This window comes from Zalophus californianus, chromosome 2 (genome assembly GCF_009762305.2).
Source record: "Zalophus californianus isolate mZalCal1 chromosome 2, mZalCal1.pri.v2, whole genome shotgun sequence".
Lineage (NCBI taxonomy): Eukaryota > Metazoa > Chordata > Mammalia > Carnivora > Otariidae > Zalophus > Zalophus californianus.
The window spans coordinates 81,277,549-81,294,865 of record NC_045596.1 but is presented as its reverse complement, the minus strand read 5'-3'; the positions used below and the strand labels follow the sequence as shown (position 1 = coordinate 81,294,865).

Below are 17,317 nucleotides of genomic sequence, written 5' to 3'. Positions count from 1 at the left end.
TAATACATGGATTTTCAAATGCGTGGAAGGTCAGTGGCCCTAACCCTTGCGTTTTTCAAGAGTCAATAGAATAAGCACATCTTGACTTCAGAAATTGCCAGATTGTTCCTCAAAATGGTTGAAAACTTTTGCAAGTGAGATGGGCGTGAAATGATATTTCGTTAGTTTAGCTGGCATTCCCCTCAGTTACTAAGGTACTATTGTACATTTGTATTTCCTTTTTTGTGAAGTATCCATTCACATCCGTTGCTCCTTTTTCTATTGGATTAGTTCTTTTTCCGAGTACTTTTTAGAGGAGTTATTATAGATGTCAATCCTTCATCAGTTTTATATCTTTAATGTATTTTATATTTAGTTTTAATATAGTCAAATCAGTCTTCGTGGTGCTCTTAAGTAACATTTACGTTTTCTGAGCAATATAAAGAAGCAAAAATGATGCATAGTCTTCCCATCCAGGTAATCCATTGATACTGAAAAAAAAAAAAAAACAACATATCTGAGAGAAAATTACATAAGAAAAGAGCAGCACTCCCCTCCCACAATAAAAAGTTGACTGCTGTTAAGTTTATATATCTTCCCAGAATTTTCAATGCATGTTAATACCATTTATGCATATCCTTTAAAATTACACAAAGCATATTGCGACTGTATCAGCACCTTGCATGTGCCATGCACATAGATCTCTTGGTTGAATTGAAGCCATGTGTTTTTTATTGTTTTAATACTTTTTTTAAAGATTTTATTTATTAGAGACACAGAGAGGGAACACAAGCAGGGGGAGTGGGAGAGGGAGAGGCAAGCCTTCCGCGGAGCAGGGAGCCCAAAGCGGGGCTCGATCGCAGGACCCTGGGATCATGACCTGAGCCGAAGGCAGATACTTAATGACAGCCACCCAGGCGCCCCTATTTTAATACTTTTGATCGATGTGGCTTAATTGCTCCTATAAAAAGGTGTTTCTGAGCACTATTTAGTTGACTGAAAAGTAGAAAAGTGGCAATTGTGGTCAGGACCTCTCCTTTTTGGATCTTTGGTGTAGGGCCAGGTAGTGCAACCTAGTTTTTCATTTTACCTAGAGGGCGGGAGTTGCACTAGGGGCCCAAATGGCCCCAAACTATTGCCCTGAGAAAACTGGAAGAAGAAATTAAAACTAGCTTCTACCGAAGCTATAAGAAATAGGCTTTTAATCAGGTTTGATTTAGCCTAGCGTTCCAGGAACAAAGTATATTATTACCTTGAGCAATTGCACTAAGAAAATGGACATGTAGGATAATAATGGAGAGCTAGTAATTCTTTAAAAAGTTTTTATCCCCATTACTTTTCTTCTCATATAATGAGGGTATACACAAATGAGATGGCATTTTAATGTTCACCAATGTGAGAAAGTAAAGCTATTTTAAAATATAAAATAACTCCAATTCTTGTAGCTGGCCAATTAGGGAGTTTACTTCTCATTTCTGTCACAGTTAAGTACATACTCTTGAGCCAGCTAATTCGGTTTAACAAGTATGAGCATTTCCTGGCTGAAAGCACAATTGTCTCTCTTCAAAGAACTAGTAGAAGCAATCAAGTTTGTAAGATCCTTATTACAAAGATTCTTGGATCATGGGACTATAAAGCCTTTTCAAGATCCTTTTAATACAGCCTCTTAGATGGCATCTAGGATGTTCTGTATAATGCTAGGCAAAATAGGTTTTGGAAGAAGGTATAGATCAAACGGCTAAAACCCACTCACTGTGTACGTCAGCAAATCTTGTCCGAAATTAGGAGTCTACCGCTTTAGAAGTATTGCTGGGAATTTTTTTTAAGTATCTTAAACTGCTTTCTTGGACAGATACATAATTTTAACACAAATGGCTAACCCATTGTGTATTTCATGAAAGCTAGTAAAATGTATTTTTAAGTACAGTATTAAGAACTAACTTTGGCAGCTCCTGGGTGCTCAGTCGGTTAAATGTCCAACTTTTGGTTTCGGCTCAAGTTGTGATCTTATGGGTCATGGGACTGGCCCTGCATCGGGCTCCACATTCAGAGGGGGGTCTGCTTGAGATTCTCTCCCACTGCCCCTCCCCCCACTCATGCTCACAGTTTCTCTCAAAAAAGCAAAAACAAACAAAACTAAGCATCCTTTTTACTGAAAATTCTTCCTCTACCTAGCTAACATTTTCAAATCTTGTTTGCATATCCATTTTCAGCATGGTGTGCTATTCTATTTAACCCTACTGATGTTCACTGGAGTAAGATAGTCCATATACAGACTATGTCTGACTTGGAACAAGTTCTTTATTACATGCAGAGAACCAATCTATAAAGTATGAACATATAGAATGATGAGGTTGTGGGAGATGGAGGCAGGGGAAAACTGCATTATATCCAAAACTCTGTCACAGGGAACCAGCTCATGTGTCTGCAACTTAAACCAAACAAAAAATGCTCCAAAAAACATAATACTATTTCCATTTATCCCATTTGAATGCAAAATTATACATAGCTGGTAATTCTCAAAACGTTTGTTGATCTGGGGATGGGGGAACATATTTTCCATGCACAGAATGCTTCAGAACATTTTCTGCTTGGCTACCAATCTGTCAATTAAGATGGTGATCAAAGTCCTAAAGTAACTGACAGTACTTTGGGCCTAGAGTCACTTTATGACCCAGGAAAAAAACCAACTTTGGATTCAGCCAATAATGTTTCAGTTAATATGCACGATCAGATTCTTTGTCAGCAAATACCCTTTAGAAAAAGTACACCACAAACACATTTGGAAAACATTATATTTCAAGAGAGATTTAGATAAATGCATAGAACTAAGGGAATTGTGTCTTTAAGGAAACAATTACAAAGTGAACAGGGATATACAAAGTTCTCCATTATACAAATTCCTTTGCTGGAATTTTTCTTTATGGGCACAAAGCGGATGGGATGCCTTTCAAGCAGACTGGTTTTTATCAAAGGGGACATCATACCAGAATTCCTTGTGATGAGATAAATTTTGCAAATGTTCTTTTCAAGAAAGGAGTGCTAATCCACCATGGAACCACCTCCAGTTTAAAATGGACTCAAATGTTCTTGACTCCCAAAACCAGGCTATATGAAGCAAGATAAACAGTGAAAATGTGCTTTAAAATATCTACTGCTCTTTCTCTAATACACATCTTCATACTAAAAGTTCTTATCCTTGGCTATTTTGTTTCCTCAGAATCACTCAGGGCTCAGATTTACTAATGAAGTTTTTTATTTTTTTTTTTAATAACGAATGTGTTATTTCTCTCCTAATTTTTAAAATATGAACATTCTGTAATTCAGTCATGGGGGCCTTTACTTCCAGGTGACTTCTTCATTGGGTCTCAATTCCCTTTTAAACAACAAACTTTTGTTCCGGAAGGCAGTCAGCTTTTCATCATTCTTTCTGTCTAGATAACATCAAGGACAAACCCCATGGGCACAAGTATATGTACCCAGTGGTCACGAACAATCTGAATTACGTTCACCGAGTGCTGCGGCCTTGATGCCAAAAACGATCCCACGACCAAGGGCAGCGACGACCCAACCACCGGTGGCGACGGAAGCTGCGGATTGGGACCTCGAAGTTTTAAAAATTCTAGCCTGAGTTTTCTGTTGTCCCCTGATCCAACTACTGAAATAATGCAAATTTGTTTTATAGTCACATCCATAGAATAAAACAGTTCCTAAGTTATGATATCATTCCACAAATAGGAGGTCTCCACACAGAAGTATGGTGATTTGTCTTAAGTCATGCAACCAAGTAAAAAATTAGAGAAATCAGAGCCCTGGGGTCCTGATTGTTGGTTTTGTGCCCTTCTTGGTGACACCAAAGTACAGATGTACCTACGGGTTTTGGAAAGTGTTAGCATGTTTGTTCTTGGGAGTGGGATGAGGTGGCTGGGGTAACAGTAAAAGGGCTAAGCACCCAGGAGATGTAAGCAATTACTCTCCTAAAGGCTTTACAATGGTAAAAAGATTAAGCATCCATAAAAAATTTTTTAAAATACTTTGAGCTGTAACAAACGTATTACTGGTAACTTTCCAGGAAGCCCTTCCTCAAGTGTTCCACTTACTTTTTGGCACATTGGAGTAAGATATACACCAGTGTTAACACATTTTTAAATATAACCACAGAATCGCAGTAGACTGACAGTTTTGTTTTTGCTCATCCACAGTCCCCAAAATAAAAAGCAGATGGTAACAGGTAGCCAAGGCCACCTTATTCCTGCTTCCTTTTTCTCAAAATCACCAAATACAAACCACTATTCTTCTTTTTCATAATTAGCACCAAAAGGAAGAAGAGGTAAAGAGGGAGGCTGCCACCAAAGACTGCTTGCTCCTCGGAGTTCAAACACGGCAGAGCCAGGGAATTCCCATGCACGGAACCTAGGCTGCTAAGCTAAACTTTCCTTGCATGTTCATTTTTAAGATGAAACAACACATTAAAAACCTTTAGGATATTAGCATTATGTAGCCTACATTGTGAAACAATTTGTTCCTAAAGCATTTAAGTCCGGGTGCTCTTCTCTACTGGAAAATGGGCCACACATCCACATTACACAGTGGTGTAATTTGCTCCTCTTGTAGCTACAGAGCTTGGTAGAAGTCAAACACCAAATGTAGATGGAATCTTACCACATTCTCTCCAACAGTTCCATATTTCTAACTCCCAGACCACTAAAATATCCTCCCCGCTCCTACTGTATGTTTTGCCCCCAACATTCATTGTATCCATTGTTAAAAAGTAGCTCACAGTTTATGAAATTTCTAATACAGTAGGAACAAAATTACTTGGTGTAATTTTTAAACCAATACTCTGGGCTCCCACAGTGAATCGTGTCCCAAAAATAAAAATCACAAATTTTGCACTTACGTTCATTGTTGTTAGTGATTTTGATATAGTAATTCTAAATTTTACATGTCCTGTAGAATCAAGCAAATAAGTAAATATTGTTATTCAGAACCAAAGTTCTCACCATGGTTTAAAGCAGATACAAATATGAAACAGGAAACAGGAAAAGGTGAGGAAGATTAGTGTTAATTTGAAAGTATCAGAATGAACTCAGGATTTATAAAAAATGCGCTTCCTGGCTCTGCTCCCTGAAGGTGACTGGAAACCATGACACCCAGTATTACCCAGATGATTTCCAAATACCATTCCCCAGGAAAATAAACTAGGACTCCTTGGAGAAACAGCCCGTCCCACTGTGGGACAGGAAAACTAGATGGTAAACCTACATCTTGCTTACGGCAAAAAGCAAGAAAGTGCACAAAGGCCGATAGGCACAGGTCAAAATGACATGAATGAGCTGAAAGGTGCTTCTGCTGGCCAAATTTGGAACAAGTACAGTAATTAAATAGAATTTTTAAGAATTGATGAGCTCACATGGATACTCAAAAACAGTGGGTAGAATGGGGGAAAAAATGCTTCTTTGTAAAAGAGTGCCAGCTAATAAATGTAGATGAAATGCTAAACTTAGAAAATCTCAACTTGAAGTCAACTTGAATGTCATAAAATAATGGACCCTGGCAAGGATTATCGATGAATGTCAAAACCATGGAGTGAACAGGATACCAAAATGGTTTCCAGGTATCTCCTCCCAGATTATTTGCTTAAGAAAAGATATTCTTAAAATGGAAAGATCTGACAGGGCAAGTGACCAAACTTATACTGGCAATGTGACAATAACACTGTCTCCTGATGTGATGTGACACCATGAATGAGACACACCACGTACCATCAATGGACTCTTCTGCCAAATACTTATCCTAAACCTACTCATGAGAAACAGAGAAATACAGAATTATACAAGCTAACTGGCTTGCTTCTTCAGTGTCAATTTCATAAAACATCAAAAAAGGCAGACTTTTTGGGGGCGCCTGGGTGGCTCAGTCGGTCAAGCATCCGACTCTTGATTTCGGCTCATGATCTCAGGGTCCTGAGATCGAGCCCCGAGTCAGACTCTGCACTCAGCATGGAGTTTGAGTTTCCCTCTGCCCCTCTCCGCCCCCATGCGTGCATGAGTTCTCTCTCAAAATAAATAATAAAAATTGAAAAAAAAGGTAGGCTTGTTCTAGAATAAAGACTACAGATACAGGATAAACAAATGCTGCGAGTTTGGATCCTGGATTTTTACAAAAGAAGAAAAGCTTTAAAGAACATTTGGGAAAAATGGAGATTCACGGATGTGTACTATACGTTAGATAATTCTGTATCAATGTTAAATTCCTTGGGTGCAGTAACTGTATCACGATCAGGTAAGAAATGTGCTTATGGTGTAACAGACAGGGTTCAATAGTAATGAGTGAAGTGTGGTGCCACTGCTTTCAAAAGGAAAGTGCCTCAAGAGAGATGCAGCAAAAGAGCAGGTGCTGAACACAGGAAAAGGATTTACGGGGGCGCTTGGGTGGCTCAGTCATTAAGCGTCTGCCTTCGGCTCAGGTCATGGTCCCAGGGTCCTGGGATCGAGCCCCTCATCAGGCTCCCTGTTCCGCGGGAAGCCTGCTTCTCCCTCTCCCACTCCCCCTGCTTGTGTTCCTCTCTCGCTCTGTCTCTGTCAAATAAATATTTTTTTAAAAAAAGGAAAAGGATTTAGGATTATTTCGTTGTACTATATTTAGACTTTTCTGTAAATCTGAAAATTTTCAGAATAAAAAGTTGGAAGTAAAAATTTTTTTTTTAAAGTATTTTTTTTTTTTTTTAAGATTTTAGTTATTTATTCATGAGAGACAGGAGCAGAGAGAGAGAGAAGCAGAGGGAGAAGCAGGCTCCCAAGGAGCAGGGAGCCCGATGCGGGACTCGATCCCAGGACCCTGGGATCATGACCTGAGCCGAAGGCAGACGCTTAACCATCTGAGCCACCCAGGCGCCCGGAAGTAAAAATTTTTTAAGAAGAAACAGCTAACATACCATGAGGGTGATTTGGGGGGCCTTCCCCAAGTGAAGCACCAGGCCTTCAATTTTCACCAAACAGAAAGACCCAGAAGTGGTTACAGAACAAAGGAATCAAGCTAAGATGGCAAATTCCTAACCCTCCTCCTATTAATTTTGACCTGTGGCAAGTGATATAAAAGTGTCAGTGAAAAAAAAATGAAGTGTCAGTGAGTGGGTTCTAATGCACCTTAATCCATTTTATCAGCAAAAGACATAAAACGAAGATAAAAGGCAAACATGTTTCCATGCTTCTAAATTATAATCCCAAGGGGGATGGAGTAGCAGGAAAAAATTATGTATTATTTTAAGTTAATACAAAAAATGAAAACTTAATATACTGACTTATTTTGAAAAGTTGGCAGAATGATACAACTTGATGTTTTCATCTAAATCTAATAAACATCTGAAATTAGATATTTACAATTAGACTAGAGCCCATATTGTTTTGAAATCTCCCAAACCGAAAAAAGCATCATCACCAATGTGTTGGTTTATCTTTTTACAAAAAAACTACCCCATTAAGAGTTTTTTTCCCCTTGAGCTTATTTTCTAATGATACCAAAGAAGCCCTCACTCTTAATTCCACGATCAGTCCATAAAATGCTCCCCTAATTCTATCTTAAAATTAGCATTCTATCTTAAAATTAGCTCTCACAAACACGGTTGCCTCTCAAATGCTGCTGATGGACGCTGCTGAACCAAACAGTACTGGAATTTTTACGGAGTTATTAAACTCAAAAAAACTCTTTTTACTCCAATGGTCATGAGTTTATTTGAGATGATGAAATCAGCCACCCTATTCCCCACCACTGCCCTCTGAAATCCCAAACAAATGCAGCAAAGTTAATGACTACACGCAGGATAATCATTCAAACTTTTAATCTCCCTTTACACATTATATTAACATTCATATTGCAAGGCATTCCATTCACAAATATTACAGTTTGATAAAAAACTTCACACACATACCCCCAAAAGTCTATACCAGATTCAGTCACTTCACTAAATCATTAAAATAATAAAAGTAATGAAAACATTATCATAATTCTTTTAAAGCAATAAAGGTCTGAGGCACTCTGGGAAAGATGTTCTCGTATTAACATGTCAGTGGTATCAAATTATGTTAGAAGAAAGTTACCAGATACCCAGTAATCAAGTACACTCCAATGACAGTAGCTTCGATCTGATATGTGTTCACTGGATACACTCCCATTTGGAATCAACTACTGAAAGGAACACAGGTACTGGGCAGCTGAGGTCTTTTCTAATGAGGTTCCCAACCATGTAAAGGTAAAGTGTGTTTTCAACACACCATGGACAGCTGCATCTCTACTGCAAGGAAACAGTCCAGTCTTGAAAGAAGTTCCTTTATTCATCACTACCAGGTTTACTAAATGTCGGAAGCTAAGAGCCCACCAGACTTACTCTGCTCGCTGCTAAAGAGATTTCAGAACTGTCTCTTCCCATCAACCTCCACAGTGCAACCTTCACCCTTCTCTGAATATCTCCAAGGTGTGCCCTTGAAATACAACAGAGGGGAAGAAAGGGAGCTTTCTCCCTCCCATTTCGACCAAACAGAGGTCTGAAATAGCAACGTATTACAAAATTCTCATGCTCTGCGACAGCCAGTTACCATGTGAAGCATGGCTATTTTTGCCATAAACTAGATTTTTAAAAACCTGACAACCCTTTTCCAAAGTGACTGTTGCCACATCCATTCACTGACAGAGTCCACATTGGAGAGAAAGTCTCACTGACCGAGTGCTTCCTTACACACAATTACAAGGGTAAATAATCAGCATGGGGAAGGAGGGAGGCCAATTCCCAACTGCGAAATAAATCACTGCAAACTATGGGTCCATTTAGGACAGCATATAACCCTGTCAGAGCAGAATCAACACAAACCCAGGTCATTTAGTGTTCGGTAATCACATACATGGAATTTAAAATGTATACATATATATTTCCATACATATATAATAAAAAAAATCTGGAACAACGTATGTTGCTAAAGTTTCAAGGATTCTCATCTTCCACATTCACCTGGAGAGCAGCCGGCTCTTGCTGGCCCAGTTGTGGCAGTGATAAAAGCAACTAGAAGCAGGTTTAAGTAAAAAGTGCTCAAAGGCCAAGTGAGAAAACAGGGGTGCAGAGATTTCTGGAGGGAGAGGGGAGCAATGAAAAGAGGTGAGAATGTCTCCTTTATTCTTCTCAGCTTTTTCAGACCCAAGACAAGTTCTGGAGGACACACATCCAATGCTGTAGTCCTTCCTTATCTATAGTCAAAACAAAACAAGTAATAAAAATTTCCTCTTCCATTCTGTACTCCCTATAAAATGCATAGTACAGCCAGAAGGTATTATCGAGATGTGCCATCTCGGGAGAAATTAAAATTGGGACATGAAGTGAGGCCGCGTGCTGTCGAGTCGCCGCGTCAGGATTTCACAGCCAGTGTCCGTGACCAGCAGGGTGTGCTCGAACTGCGCAGATCGCTTTCCATCTCTCGTCACCGCAGTCCAACCATCTGGCCAGGTTTCATCCTGCCACCCGCCTTAAACAAACAAACAAGAACAGTTTCTTAATTCTACCGGTCAGTTTTCTAAACAAACTCTCTAGGTAAGTCTATTTGCATGTACTCCTATATCCTTGGATATCACAGAAACAATTAGAAAATTCACTATGAACACTCCTATTTACAAACGGTGGACAGATACATGCAAAAGAATGAAACTGGACCATGTTCTTACCACCACACATAAAAATAAACTCAAAATAAATTAAAGACTTGAATGTAAGACCTGAAACGATGGAACTCCTTAAAGAAAACATAGGCAGTAATCCCTGGACATCAGCTTCATCAACATATTTATGAATCTGTCTCCTCAGGCAAGGGAAACAAAAGCAAAAATAAAGTATTAGGGGTCTCTGGGTGGCTCAGCCGGGTAAGCGTCCAAATCTTGGTTTTGGCTCAGGTCATGATCTTGGGTGGTGAGATTGGGCCCTGCCTTGGGCTCCGTGCTGAGCGTGGAGTCTGCTTGAGATTTTCTTTCTCCCTCAGCTCCTCCCCCTGCCCCTCTTCTCAAATAAATAGATAAATCTTGAAAAAATAAATAAACTATTGGAGCTACACCAAAATAAAAAGCTTTTGCACAGCATAAGACATCATCAACAAAACAGAAAAGTAGCCTAATGAATGGGAGAAGATATTTGCAAATGATATATCCAATAAGGAAGGGGTTGATATCCAAAATACATAAAGAATGTATACACCTCAACACCAAATCCCTCCCCACACAAATAATCCAATTAAAATTGGGCAGAAGACATGAATAGATATTTTTCCAAAGACATACAAATAGACAACAAACACATGGAAAGATGCTCAGCATCACTAATAATCAGGGAAATGCAAATCAAAACCACAATGAGGTATCACCTCACACCTGTCAGAATGGCTAAAATCAAAAAGACAACACGCGTTGGTGAGGAAATAGAGAAAAGGGAACCCATATGGACTGTTAGTAGGAATACAAACTGGCACACCCTCTGTGAAAAACAGTGTGTAGGTTCCTCAAAAAATTAAAAATAGAATTACCAAACAATAGAGTAATTCCACTATTAGGTATTTACCCAAAGAAACAAAAACACTAATTCAAAAAGATATATACCTCCCCACATTTACTGCAGCATGTAGCCAAGATATGGAAGCAATCCAAGTGTCCACTGATAGATGAATGGATGAGAGGGTACGGTATACATACACAATGGAATGCCACATAGCCATGAAAAAGGATGAGATCGTGCCATATGCCACAACATGGATAGACCTAGAGGGTATTATGGTAGGTGAAATAAATCAGACAGAGATCAAACAGACTCAAATACAGAGAACAAACTGGTGGTTACCAGAGGGGAGATACATGGCGGGTGTGTGTGCGTGTGCGTGTGCGTGTGTGTGTGTGTGTGTGCGTGTGCGTGTGCGTGTGCGTGTGTGTGTGTGCGTGTGTGTGCGTGTGTGTAATATATAATGGGAATTAAGAGGTACAAACTTCCAGTTATAAAATAAGTAAATCACAGAGATGAAAGTAGTACAGCCTGGGTGTGTGTGTGTGTGTGTGTGTGTGTGTGTGTGTGTGTGTGTGTGTGTGTGTGTGTGTGTGTGTGTGTGTGTGTGTGTGTGTAATATATAATGGGAATTAAGAGGTACAAACTTCCAGTTATAAAATAAGTAAATCACAGAGATGAAAGTAGTACAGCCTGGGTGTGTGTGTGTGTGTGTGTGTGTGTGTGTGTGTGTGTGTAATATATAATGGGAATTAAGAGGTACAAACTTCCAGTGTGTGTGTGTGTGTGTGTGTGTAATGTGTGTGTGTGTGTGTGTGTGTGTGTAATATATAATGGGAATTAAGAGGTACAAACTTCCAGTTATAAAATAAGTAAATCACAGAGATGAAAGTAGTACAGCCTGGGGAATATAATCAATAATATTGTAATGCTGTATGTTGACAGATGGTGACTATACTTATCATGATGAGCACTGATACAATACTGTCCAGTCAGTATGTTTATTGGACACCTGAAACTAATAACATTGTATGTCAATTATACTTCAGTAATAATAATGATAATAATAGTAATAATAAAAGATTCCTATTTATACTTCAACTGTTTGTCTTTCCAACTTCATTTTGGTCTTTAGTCCAATGAAGTAATGATGGTATTTTAAATTTCCTCAGGTGTGTTGTATTTTCACATTTTTTATACCTCCCAAATATCAAATCAAGATGGTATTTCCAAAATAAAGGCACTGGGTTTCATTTTAGAAAACATATTGGATACTACTCATTACAGAACTATGAGTTAAGAACTGAATTAATGAATTTAGCTTTCCTGGTATAACTTTGGCACAAATCTGACTAAACTACAACCAATGTGTATTGTGAAGGAAATAATCTTTTTACACTTTTATTACAGCATTTAATTCCTGATTATTATCTTTAAATGTCAGGCACACAGATGGTGAGAACAGATTATACTGTGCAATATCTGTGGACCACACACGCCTGTAACCAGAAGGGGCTTAGAGAAAGAAACGGATCGGTGAGGGAAGTTAAGAAATTACAATGAAGCAAAATAGGTTGGGGAGGGGCTGAGACTAGAGAAATTTAACAAAGGGACAGTGAAAACAGCCCTAGGACAATGAAAGAAGCAGAGAGAGAGAGAGAGAGAGAGAGGAGAGCGGGGGAGGGGAGAGGGAAGCAAAATGAGAAAGTTCTACAATTCTGGATACTGCTATAAAACTATGTTTTGAGACTTACTTTCTTGTCTCCAAATTAGATGTCAAAAAAATCAAAACATTCTTCATTCTAAGTAATCTTTATCAAAGATTAGGTCTGACTCAGAAAAATCCTAGAACATAAACTCTGCAGTGAAGTAACCTACTTTTGCAATACTAAATCCCAGCCTAAAAAGAAAAATGTGAGGTAGCTTGAAGAACGTTAACTCATGCTTTGTCAAACATCTGAAGACGAGTGACTGGATATTTTTCGATGTAATGAGTAACCTTTCACAACTGGATTTTAAGATATAATACTTCTCTGACTTTATTGTGATCTGCTTCAAACAGGTTCTTTACTAATGTCAAGTCAAACATACCTGGATATTATTCTGAGAAAATTCAAATTCCTCTTTGGATTTGAAACTTTCCACTCCAGAGGTAGGATTTAACCTCACTGAGCTACACTGAAGTATATGCATTATAATTTGATGATTATCTGACCAGGCTCCTTAGAAAGTTATTTGCTTATACCTGGAAATACCACATCATGTCTCACCAACCAGGTACCAATTAATGAAAATAGGTATATAATCAAAACACTTTCCACTCAGCTTCTGGCCTTTCTCTGCTAATATATGCACTGCCCTTGCAATTGGTTCCACATGATCAGAACTTTATTTGTATTCCAGGAGTATGACTAAAACAACACCTTACATTTGTCCAGCCCTCTAAAGTACACAAGGTATTCTGTGCTACTATAAATCATCTCGATTCTTACAGCAGCCCTGGGGAGGTGACAGGTTCAAGACTGTCATCTCCATTTTACAGAAAAGGCAGCAAAGGATCATGTTATAAAGCAGCCTGTGGGCTGGATTTAGTGACTCGCTCCTAAGTCACTGCAATCTGGCAGAAGTAATGGGAGGTCACTCCCAAGATCAGATTATAAAAAAGACTGGAAGGATCCGGAAAGGAGGTATCCTTCAGTGAGGCCCCAGGACACACCGGCCCCACTACCATCGCCTTGCTGCATCCCGTAATCCCAACAGAGAACTGGCTGAGAAGAAAGGTGAAGAGAACACGTGAGCATCTGGGTGAGAAGTCCTAATCATCACTGCCACAAGCCTGCCACGGGGACCAGTGACAGTGAGGGCACAAATCTGCCAGCACTAAATGTGTCTGGGCTGTGCTTTCACAAGAAAACCTGAGCACACGACCTGAAGAGGCAGAACAGCTCCTGAGGTTAGAGTCTGACAAACTCTGTCACTAGCTACGTAACTGGCTCAGTGACTTTAGTCCGGTTACTTCTTCAAGGATAAGGCTGCTCTTCTATGTAATGGGGACAGCACCAACACCTCCCAAGCTGTGGAGAATTAAATCATATACCTATGTCTGCCTCAAAGTGAGTGGCTCTACTTCTTCTTTCCCCTCCCAGGCCCCTGCCAAGCAAGCTACACATAATGGAGGCTCAGGACTGTTAACAATGCCCCCTTTGACAGCGTCTTTTATGGAAAGGGACCGGGATTCAAGTCCTTGAACATCTACTGACAGCAGAATTACCAGGTAGAAAGTATTGCTTTCTTGCCAACCCATACGATTCTCAGTTCTCCATATGATACTGAATCGAGTTTGAGATGGGACAAGAAGTGGATATGAACCAAAAAGAAAATAAACAGAGCAGACTACTAATCTGATAAGTAGCCAAAAATAAATAAAAATTCAATTAAAGAACAGGACAGCATCCCTTTTTCTCACCTTCACAAATCATTGGCTCAATTGTAAATACATGGCCCGCCTTCATCACTCCAACTGCTTTATTTTCTGAAATTAAAGAAAATAAAATTCTCAAAACACAGCAAAAAATCAAGAGTGTACTGTTGAACAGCTCACTGGTAAGAGTACACACTGTTCACGAATATGAGCGTATTTTTCAGGACCATCAAGAAAAACACAACTATGAATTCAAGTATCCAGACCCGCCATCCTCCAAAAAAGGCCAAAAGGTAAAAAGAGGGACGGACCTTTGGAGACAATCTCAGACAAAAATGGAGAACCAGGTTAAAGTTCAAATTAAAACACAAGAACAGATGTGAGCATCAGTAAACAAGTGAGTGCATTTGCTCTGCCTGACCACCAGATGGCAAAGAGACTGGCTCTCAGGCTGCTCTTCATGATGGTGACTTTGGTAAAGAAGGACACGTGTCCAGAGGTTGCATCTACTAAACACCCTTCTTCCTGAGTATGGTCTCATCTCACCCACGTGTTTCTACCTGCACATCTTTCCCTGTGAACAGCTATCCTGCTGCTCGCCACTATCTTCAGTATTGCCAAAATACACTCCCTGCAGATTCTAAAATCTGGAGTTTGTAAACTGTCATAAAATCTGAGAGGCGAAACACAATTTTGACTTTCTATTGCTAATCCCATGAACTTTCTTTCCCACTGACCTGCAACTTACTACATATAAAGAACTGGTCATATTCCCTGAGGATATATTTTTTTTTGAGGATATATATATTTCTTAATGTCGAGAGTGTCAGTATGGTGTCACAGAAAGAAAAAGGATAAAGGGGGCACCTGGGTGGCTCAGTCGTTAAGCGTCTGCCTTGGGCTCAGGTCATGATCCCAGGGTCCTGGGATCGAGTCCCGCATTGGGCTCCCTGCTCCACGGGGAGCCTGCTTCTCCCTCTGCTTCTCTGTCTCTCATGAATAAATAAATAAAATCTTTAAAAAAAAAAAAAAAAGGATAAAGGACTGTGGAGCCGAGCTGTCCCAGTACTGCAGCACCAGCCGCACCGAGCCACTGAGCACTCGCAAAGAGCCAGTCAGAGCGGTATGGGCTCCGAGTGTAAAAACTGAGTCAAACTCAAAGTATGTAATACACCTCAATCATTTTTACATTGACTAAATGTTGAAATGCTGCCATTGTGAATGCAATGCATTAAGTAAAATATACCATTAAAATTAGTTCACCTCTTTCTTTTTACTTTTTTAATATGACCACAAGAAATTTTTAAATTACATATGTGCCTCATAATACATTACAAGCGGACAGTGCTGATGCAGAGTACTCATTATTCTAGAAAAGTTACAACTCCCACTCAACCTGACTCATGGTTTCAGTTTGTCAACATACCTCACTCAGCAAATATACCTTATCTGATTGACTACACGACTGCAGATACTATGCTAAGTACTTTTTAAAAAATTTGTACCTGCTCTATCATCTACCTCAAACAATTATTGTAAAATACATTCTAAATATAGGGTATTATCTTCACTTCCCAACCATGATGACTGAAATAAAAGGCAATCACTCTAAGCTAACAAGGACTTCTCTTACACAGAAGGGGTGGAGGGACGTTACACAGTTTCCTAGTTCCACCTTTAGTGGGTTAGGAATATGGGTTGACAAGCCAAAGCTAGGATCATTTACATTTCAAAAGGTCTATGTACATAGACTTGGGGCAGTTTCCTTTCACACTTCCCTAAAGTGTTCACAACATATTTTAATTTACATAAACCCAATTTACACTGGACTTTTCATAAATGTCTCAAATTTATGAAATAAGTATATACCTGGTCCTCGCTTCTTTTTCCAGAATCATTTTTTATTCCTAATGAAATGGTTTTGTTTTATGGACACTATCATCATGGACCCATATCCCCTTCTCCCATAAATTCTATCTTCTTCAGTCTCTGTTTTTATAACCCATATCTAAACCTGAGTTGTCAATTCAGTAAGTAAAGGGACTTTTTTCACCCCCTCCCCTGCACACACTCTTTTTACACACACATACACAAACGTGTACACGTTTATCACTACAACCGGACTAGCTACTTCCAATCTGTTAATGGAATGCACATTGGGTGGTTACAGGGCCTACCAGGAAGGAACTGAGTTAGTAACTTATTTTCTGTTGCTAATTTTTATTTCAAGCACAGTTCACAGCTTAAATAAGAACCTTGTGGTCTGCTAATAAATGTTTGTTGATATAGATCAAATGCTGTGCTCTAAACTACTTCTCCAGCTTCTCCCACTGAGAGGCTTCTCACTCATTTCCCTTTTCTTCACAACTACTAACACCTAGGATTTTCCAGCTCACACCTCAACTGCAGCAACTGTGCATTGGGCTGGCTAGCCTGACTCCCTCACACCTGCAATCCGTTCTAGACACCACTGCCAAACCTGTCTTACTGAAATAGCAACTTCACCTTGTCATTCTTCTGCTCAAAAATGTTTCTGCAAATCCCTACAAATGAAGTCAAATATCCTTGGTCCTATAACTGCCTACTGCTAGTTTTTAACACAAAATACTCAGCCCAAGCTTATCATGTCTCTATTCAGTCTCAACTTGAAGCATGTACTCTTGATTTCTTCCTGGAATGTTCTTCCTCATCTTCTCCACCAAACCAAAATTTCAACCATTCCATATTTCTCCCACAGGACCTGCACCCAACTGCTCCAGTCCTCACTAGGCAGCACAAAGTACAGAAATAAAGACTGCCTTTAGAAAGACAGAACCCAGGTACCAATCCTAGCCCTAGAATTTATTTACTAGTCTGTGTGAACCTGAGTAAATAAAGTACTTCCCTAAGCACAGAATCTATCTTTTTTTCTTTCTTTCTTCACAATCTGCTCTTTAAAATAGGGCTAAAGGGGCGCCTGGGTAGCTCAGTCAGTTAAGCATCTGACTCTTGATCTCAGCTCAGGTCTTGATCTCAGGGTGGTGAGTTCAAGCCCGCAGTAGGCTCCACACCCAGTGCAACTTAATAAATAAATAAACAAATAAATAAATAAGGCTAAGAAATTATTCAGAGTGGTGAGATCAAATGAAATAATGTATATCATCATCATCATTATTCTAAAAGTTAACATTAAGTGCTCTCCATGTGTTCTCTCTCTCACTCCTAGTAACACTTCTCGGAGAGGTGTCATTCCCTTCTATTGTTCAAGATGGGGAAACTGAAGCACAAAAAGCTATGTGTAAGTGTCTACATAGCAATAACTCATACATACATGTTAAATTCCTTCTTAGGTGACTTAGTGTGGACAGCTTTCCTTTTGAGCACTAAACAGCAGACTTATTCCTGCACAACCT

General features: G+C 39.4%; 1 protein-coding gene across 2 annotated transcripts in view; it reads right to left on the bottom strand.

Moving 5' to 3' along the window:
- Positions 1-7,806: 7,806 nt before the first annotated feature.
- Positions 7,807-17,317, bottom strand: part of METAP1 (methionyl aminopeptidase 1) — a 65,956-nt gene continuing 56,445 nt past the window's right edge. Inside the window, exons 10-11 of one of the 2 annotated variants that reach the window (XM_027600362.1) lie at positions 13,971-14,036; positions 7,807-9,491 (exon numbers count right to left, since the gene is read on the bottom strand). In XM_027600362.1, coding sequence (XP_027456163.1) covers positions 9,328-9,491; positions 13,971-14,036 — 230 coding nt within the window. In that variant the 3' untranslated portion in view covers positions 7,807-9,327. The remainder of the gene's footprint in view (positions 9,492-13,970; positions 14,037-17,317) is intronic. The other variant, XM_027600363.1, reaches the window with a different exon arrangement.